Source organism: Leptonychotes weddellii, unplaced genomic scaffold (genome assembly GCF_054177405.1).
Source record: "Leptonychotes weddellii isolate Sample4059 unplaced genomic scaffold, ASM5417740v2 HiC_scaffold_1739, whole genome shotgun sequence".
NCBI lineage: Eukaryota > Metazoa > Chordata > Mammalia > Carnivora > Phocidae > Leptonychotes > Leptonychotes weddellii.
In genome coordinates, this window is record NW_027757535.1 from 6313 (window position 1) to 14028 (window position 7716).

The following is a 7716-nucleotide window of genomic DNA, read 5'->3' on the forward strand; positions in this document are numbered from 1 at the left end:
AGTGATCAGTGTGGTCAGGGAGTGATCAGTGTGGTCAGGGGGTGGTCAGTGTGGTTAGTGAGTGATCAGTGTGGTCAGGGGGTGATCAGTGACTGGTCAGTGTGGCCAGGGAGTGGTCAGTGTGGTCAGCGAGTGATCAGTGTGGTCAGGGAGTGATCAGTGTGGTCAGAGGGTGGTCAGTGTGGTTAGTGAGTGATCAGTGTGGTCAGTGAGTGATCAGTGTGGTCAGGGGGTGGTCAGTGACTGGTCAGTGTGGCCAGGGAGTGGTCAGTGTGGTCAGCGAGTGATCAGTGTGGTCAGGGAGTGATCAGTGTGGTTAGTGAGCAATCAGGGTGGTCAGGAGTGACCAGTGTGGTCAGGGAGTGATCACTGTGGTCAGAGAGTGATCAGTGTGGTCAGTGACTGGTCAATATGGCCAGGGAGTGGTCAGTGTGGTCAGGGAGTGACCAATGTGGCCAGGGAGTGGTCAGTGTGGTCCGCGAGTGACCAGTGTGGTCAGGGAGTGGTCAGTGTGGTGCTCTGCTGTGTGCTGGATTCTGCTTAAATGTTGTTGAGACTTCCACAGGTCAACACAGTCCAGTGTCCCAAGCAGGTAACTAGAAACGAGGAACACTGCCCACAGAGGGATGCCGAAGTGGTCAGAAATGAAAGACGGCCTACTTGGCCATGGAACGGGGAGCAGACAACCATCAGCGGCCGCGCAATGGACGGCGCGTGGAGCTCAGTCCTGGCAGTGGAAGTGCACCCCAGACCCGAGCCTAGCAGACCGGAGGTGGCCCCTCGCCAGCCCGGGCAGGGACCGCTCTGCAGAGAGGAAGGCCAGGCCTGGGGCCAGGCTCCCACAGGGGAGGCACCGTGTGGTGGGCAGCGCCTCACGACTCACACGGTTACTACGTGCCTGACGGGCACTAGAACCAAGCAATGTACCTTTTCAGGGTTAAAATGCCAATACCACGTGGGCACTTGAGAATTTATAAAGGAACGTTTAGGAAGGACACGAGATGAGAAGCTGGTGCCCGCACTGTGACGTGGCTACTGAAAACAGTCACGCACCCAGCTTCCAATGAAGAAGCGGTGGGGGGCGCAGGCGTCCTCCCTCCTCCTCCGCACCTGGGGCCCTCCTGCCTCCACCATAACGACCCTCCCTCTGCCGTCCCAGCTGGACCCCGCGACTGGGCTAGGAGGACAGCCAATGTCCACCCACCGGCTGCACGCTCCAGGTGAGGGAGGGTGACCGCTTCCTCCTGGCCTTCCTCTCTGCAGAGTGGTCCCTGCCTGGGCTGGCGAGGGGCCACCTCCACTCTGCTGGGCTTGGCTCCGGGGTGACACTGACCTCCGGGTCCCTGGAGTCCAGGGCCACCTTCTCCGGAAGGTGGAGGGAGGAGTGGCCGCTGCCACCCTCGCGGTCCTGTGCCTTGGAGCGCCGGGTGGCTGCGATGAGAGCGATGCTCTTGGTGCTCACAGCCATCTCCTTGAGGGCCTGAGCTCTCAGGGCTGGGCCGCCGCCCTCCGCTGCCATCCGCGAGCGGCCCAGGTCCAGGCCAGTCGGGGGGCACAGCTTGGAGACCAAGTTCTTCATACTCAGGGAGCTCGATGGCTGTAGGGACCAGCATCAGCAATGGTCAGACGTCACCAGGCTGCCCCAGTTGGCCCGCCCCCCGCTGGGCCCCAGAAACCCACTCAGGGCCAGTGACTCAGGGCAAGTGGGGTGGGAGGTGGGCCAAGGAAGGTGCGTGAAGAAGCCAGTCCCTGGGTCCAGGACACTCTGGAGCCACAGGTCAGCACTCCCAAGGGCCGAGGGGCCCAGGGCATCTCCGTACCACCTGGGGTCACGGATGGGGCTTCTCCCAGGGGCCTGAGCTTCCTAGCACCCCATTAGGGCAGAGGGCTCCCCATGGGGCAGGGGGCATCCCCAGCACGTGACCCAGGGTAAGAGCGCTCACTCACACTACCGCTGGTAATCACGAAACCAGCAGCTTCTTAACGATAGTTCATAGGAAAGGCGTGAATATTCACAGCCTGCCCCTCCCTGGAGTCCCTCCATCTGCTGTCCGCCCAGCCCCACAGCTCTGCGGGGGCAGGGGAGGCCTCCCCAGAACCCGGGCCCTGCTTAGGGTGGCACACCAACCTTGGGAGCTGGAGGGGTTAGCAGGATGCGGAGGGATGGTGGAGAGAGAAGGGAATCGGGCTTGCCCAGCGTTCTCGGTGGTGTGGCTTCTGACGATCTGCAGCCGCTGCTGTGGGGGACACATGGACACATCTGCTGAGCCAGCTGCTGGGGCCCTCGGCCCTTCGTCCAGCCGAGGAAAGCAGAGCCTGAGCCCTGGGACGCCGTGGCCCATGTCAGGCCAGGGCAAGGTCGGGGGCCACACTGGGAGTGTGAGCTCTGAGTCCTTAGCAGACCTAGGGGGCCGCAGGAACCCCCGAAGTGGTGGTCAGCTGGACAGAAGCGCAGGTGGCCTGGGGACTCCACTTGCAGCTGGCCCCTGACATGGGGGCAATCTTGTAGAGGACAGAGGCCCTAACTGGTGGGGTCTACGCCAACTCTGGGTGGTTAGTGCCGGAACCGGGCTGCCGCACACCCAGCTGGCCTTAGATCAGCTACAGGAGAAACGGAACAGGAGGAAACGTCCAAGCTGAGACCCGAGGAATGGCAGTGGAAGAACTGTGCTGAGTGCTGGGGGACGGCACGGGCAAAGGCCCTGGGGCAGGGACCAGTTTGGCACATCCAAGACACAGCAAGGAGAGGAGGATGGAACAGAGACATAGACTTGGCCCAGGACCCTGCTTGTGGAAGACTTTGGCCGTTGGAAGGGGAGGGACTGTAGACAACCTTCCAGAACTTCCCCTGGTCCTATGGGTCTACTCTGCAAGAACAGCGTTTTCTAGCAGCCTCCTGTCGAGGCAGGTCATCAGCGACCGTAAGAACAAAGCATCACGCGTCACACCCAGGCTCCCTGATGAGTGAGCTCGCGCCCCTGACCTCTGCTCTCTCGTCTACGAAATCCGAGTGGTGATAAGCCGAGCTGCTGGGAAGACCGCTAGCTCACCGCTAGCTCGATGACAAGGGGTGTTTAAGCACCGTGTGAACCGCGGAGGCCTCTGGGGTGCTATCAGGAGAGTGCAGGGCCGCCTACCCCCATAGCCAGGACTCCAAACTAGAGACAAATGCCTGGCCTGCGTTTCCTCATGGTGAACCTCGAGCAAGCTCCTGGGCCCCTCCAGCCCTCTTGGCACCTGTGGAATAAGACTATGTATGTGCTTGGTGCAGGGTACCCCACAACCGTTGGAGCGCCCAGCCCCCTCCCACCGAGGGCCACGTCTGACGTGGGCAGCAACTTTTCCTAAGCCAGCTCCGGACTCAGGACATTGCCATGGGAACCCCCTTGGGGTCCGGGAGCAAACTGCACCCTCTCCTCGCCAGCCTGCCCCTTGTAGCTACAGGGACAGCAAGTCGAGGGCAGGGGGCATGTCCATCTTGTTCACTTCTTACTGCCTGGCATGGGTGCTCAATGAACACGTAGTGAGGTTTGCAGATACTCTGCTTGCCCGCCCAGTGGCCGCCCCCTCTCGCTGGGTAACGAGCGCCAGTGTGACTCAGCGTGACGACGTGGCCAGCCCTGAGACGTGGTCAGACTCAGCCCAAGCCTGTCACAGTCCCCCCTTCCCTTCTCTGTAGGGAACTGGCCTAGCAGAGAGCAGGTGACCCACTGACTTAGTGACATCTACAGGGGAAGCTTCTGGAAGGGATTTTTCTCCCCAATGAATAAGAGAGCCCAGCCCTCCCTTCCTCTTTAAGGTGTGGTTATATGGAGGTGTGATCTGTGGAGTTGTGGCAGCCTCTTCGACTCTAAGGGGAGACATTATTTACATGCCGGGGACATGGGCATCATCAAGTCATTTAAATCGTGGCCCCGAGTCCCCTCATCCTCCAAATTCTCGTCAGACAATACACACCTGTGTCGATTAGATCAATCTCACTGAGAAATCTGTTACCTGCAGCCAAAAGCATTCTGTCAGGACCGACAGCGATGGGAAAGCTAGAAGGGGTCTGGGGACAGAGGCCCAACTCTGGTACGGGAGCCCAGCGCTCCTGCGAGCCAGGCTGACCGGCTTCCTTCCTCCACCCCCTCGCGTCAGGTTGTCCTCGGGACGGCAGCCCTGCGTAGCGTGTCCCCACCACGTCAGGCACACGCAGCCCTGCATGGAGGTACCTGACCCCGTGCTTGACCAGGGACTCGAGCACCGGTCCGCCTGGCTGCCCAAGGCCCACAGGCAGGTCCCAGGGACTCGGCCCTGTTAGGGCGCCTGTGCCGGGCCTCAGCCGTTGCCATGGGAACTGGCAAGGGTGTCAGCGGCCCAGCCCGGCTGCCGGGAGACGCAGCTCCTCTCGTGCCGTCTGGAACATGGAGCCCGCGCTCCGGCTCACAGCCTGCAAGTGGCTTGGCCCGCTGTGTCGCCAGTCTGGGCCGCCGCAGGGCAGACCCCCTCCTCCCTACACTGAGGGCCAGAGGTGAAGGGCTCACTTCGCAACCGACCTGCGATCAGCCCCGGGTCAGAGTGGGGCCGAAACCCATCTTCTCTAACCTGTGGGTCACGTGGCCAGCTCAGGCAGGTGTGGGCCCAGGAGCAGATGGAAGAGGCATCTAGTCTTGACTGGGGGGATGGGGCACTTTGTCCTCATACGCACACGCACGTGCACACACATTCCCAAACACACGCACGCACCGCACACATGCTCACCCTTGCACACGTGAAGGTACCTGCACACCAAGAAGCACACGTACACGTGTGTGCATGCATGTATACACACACGTACACACACACACACACACATGCACACCCCAAGGCTGGAGCCCTGCTGTTTTCATTCCCCCAAAGGGCAGGGATCAAGCCTAGGCTCCGGGGCCCTCGCTGCACCTGAGTTAGACGAACCAGCGGCACAGGAGTTTGGGGTCAAACTGGAGAACTGTGACCCTAGCAAGGATCAGAGGTGAGGCCGACGAAGTGTCGCTAGTTTTGCTGGGCATGCTAACTGCACTGTGGTCACGGACGGAGGTGTCCCAGCTGTAGAACTGCATCCTGACATCCTGGGGGGATGTGTCACGATGTGTGTGACCCGGGGGGCAGTGTGACCTGACCTGGGGCCTCCCAAAGCTCCTGCGCTGAAGCCCGCGACGCGACTGATCTGGAGAGGGCCCTTCGGGAGGTCGGCGTGGGGGGTTCCGAGTGCACAGGACTGCGTCCTTCGAGAGAGGAGGAGAGGGGTCTCTCCAGCACACGAGCACGCAGCACAGATGTCGTGTGCACAGGCCGGGGAGAGGTTCCTCGCCAGAAGTGCACCCCGCCGCCCCTCCACGGCGGCCGCCGGGCCTCCACAACCGTGAGAAGTAGGCGCCGGGTGTGAGCCCCCCGCCCGGGACATTCTATCAGGCAGACGAGCGGCTAAGACGGGGACACAACCTGGTCGATGCTAACATGAAAACCGGGGGCGAGTCTATGAGTGATGACTTTGCGGGTCTGCTCTGGTGGTGGAAGTCACCAAGACAAAAGTCAGCAGAAGAAAGCGGACAAGCATCGGCCGTGGGAAGCGGGGGGACGCGGCGGCCACGAGGGAACAAAACACACCCAAAGTGAAAGCGGCCCTTCTAGCAGCCAGCTCCCCAGCCTCGTAACCTCCCTGCGCAGACAGCACCTCTTGGGATGTGTGTGTTCATCTTAAACAGCCCTGCAAGGAAGGGACGGTAGACAGACTTCCCGACAGGAGACTCTGGGGCCACGAGCCCTGGGGCTGCACCCCGCCAGCCGAGGGCATGGCCATGCCCGGGCGGGAGAGGGGAGGGCGTGGGTACCTGTCTGCCTGCAGCAGCATCCGTGGCAGCTCAACCTGGGCGCCCCACGGGAGGTCCTTCCTGCCGTCTGGCTGGTCGCGGCCGGCCTCGTCCGGTGGTGGGGGGGATATGTTCAGAACTAAGCCATCCTGGGGTCAGGCAGAGAGGCTCACTTCAGGCTGTGCCTCCCCAGCCCAGAGACAGAAAGGACACTCTGTGCAAAGGGCGAGCGCCACGGAGCGCCAGGGCACAGCCTCGAGAAGCCACACACAGTCACCGTGTGACCCGGCAATCCCACCCCCGGGGAATGCACCCGAAGAACCGGAAGCAGGGACTCAAGCCGATGCTGCTCCACCCATGTTCATGGCAGCTTCACTCCCAACAGCCACGCGGTGGAAGCGCCCCACGTGCATCAGCAGACGGCTGGACAGATACGAGGCGGCCCATCCACACCGCGGAACATCCCTCAGCCTTAGAAAGGAAGGATGTTGTGATGCCAGCTCCTGCAGGGACAGCCCTGGGGGGCGTCGTGCTCAGTGAAAGAAGCCAGTCCCAGGAGGACAAGGACTATCAGGTCCCCAGGTCACCAAACCCATAAAGACAGAAAGTAGACGGTGGCGCAGGGGCTGCGTGCTCCCTGGAGACGGAGTTGCGGTTCAGTAGAACAGCTTTCCTGAGTTCTGGAAGCGCGTCTAGAGAAGTGCGCCTGGGGGTGGTCCTGGGGACCCTGACACGCACTACAGGACACATGGCAGGGGTGGGGAGGAGAGCCCCCAGCAGCCGTGTTCTGCGGGGAGCAGGGAGCTCTCAGATCCCATGGCCCCCAAAGGTACAGACAACGCGGGTACCAGGGACCTCTCACCCGGGGTGGGAAGCGGCTTTACACACCTTTGGATCCCTGGACCCGGCCCCGTGCCACACTTCTGGGCCACTGCCCCTTGCCCGCTCTGCCTGAAGCCTGGGGGGCTCTCTTTTCTCCCCTGAGAAGGTGAAGCAGGGGGGCAGGGGCAGCAGGCCCTAGCTGCAGGCAGGCGTCCAGCTGGTGACAACAGCAGTCCTCCGAAGACGGGATGCAGGGCCCTCCCCCCACCCTCTTCCCTGGGGAGCCCCCAGGATCGACCCCAGATGCCCCCACCATGCAGGAGACTGCCAGCACGCCCCAGAAGAGAGCTAAACCGACTGAGGTTCCCCAGAAGACGCCCCTCCCGGGGTCCCCGAGGCACCACGGTCCGCACCACGCTCTGGCTTCCTTCCCCTCCGCCCTCTGTCTCCCGCACAGAATCTGCAGCCGCCAAGGGGCACAGGCCTGTGGGGTGAAGGGCACACTGGCCCCGGGCTCAGCCCCGGAACACCCCCCTCGCAAAGCTTCAGGGCGCCCCCCGAAACCTCCCCAAAGCCCGGCCACTGGCTCGGGCGGCCTGGAGCTGCTGGTTCCGGCCCTCCCTGAGTTTCCTGCCCCTGTGTCAGGGTCAGTCCCCTCGCGGGGCTGGCGGGAGGGGCCCCAGGGCGACTCACCTGCAGGGAGCTGGACGTGACCGAGTGCAGCAACAAGAGACGGTTCAGCGAGCCCTCGCCCAGCTCCCGCGAGTACCGGCGAAAGCGCCGGTCCAGGGCCTCCGGCACCGGGATCTGCAGGACCCGGGAAAGCACACAGATGGCCAGACATCCCTACTTGGGCGAAAGACAGTGTCTTCTTTTTTTGGAAGTTTGAAGGCAGATATTCCAACCTGATAAAGGAGGATTTTCCAGAGACGGGGCTACCTGCACTCCCCCATGGATGGTCTGTGCCCCGTGTGTGCATCTGAGTGGATTTCTGACACTGTGCTTGGCCTTCCCTCTCATTGTGGAGTGTTTCACACCCGGGGCCGGGGGCTGGGGACAGGGC

The 7716-nt window shown here is 62.3% G+C and overlaps 1 protein-coding gene across 2 annotated transcripts in view; it reads right to left on the minus strand.

The window, feature by feature from the left end:
• Positions 1-7607, minus strand: part of LOC145718551 (uncharacterized) — a 10211-nt gene extending 2604 nt beyond the window's left edge. The window contains exons 1-5 of one of the 2 annotated variants that reach the window (XM_081810053.1): positions 7347-7607; positions 6145-6302; positions 5853-5980; positions 2129-2237; positions 1334-1597 (exon numbers count right to left, since the gene is read on the minus strand). In XM_081810053.1, coding sequence (XP_081666179.1) covers positions 1334-1597; positions 2129-2237; positions 5853-5872 — 393 coding nt within the window. In that variant the 5' untranslated portion in view covers positions 5873-5980; positions 6145-6302; positions 7347-7607. Of the gene's footprint in view, positions 1-1204; positions 1598-2128; positions 2238-5852; positions 5981-6144; positions 6303-7346 lie in introns of both variants that reach the window. The other variant, XM_081810052.1, reaches the window with a different exon arrangement.
• Positions 7608-7716: the final 109 nt, after the last annotated feature.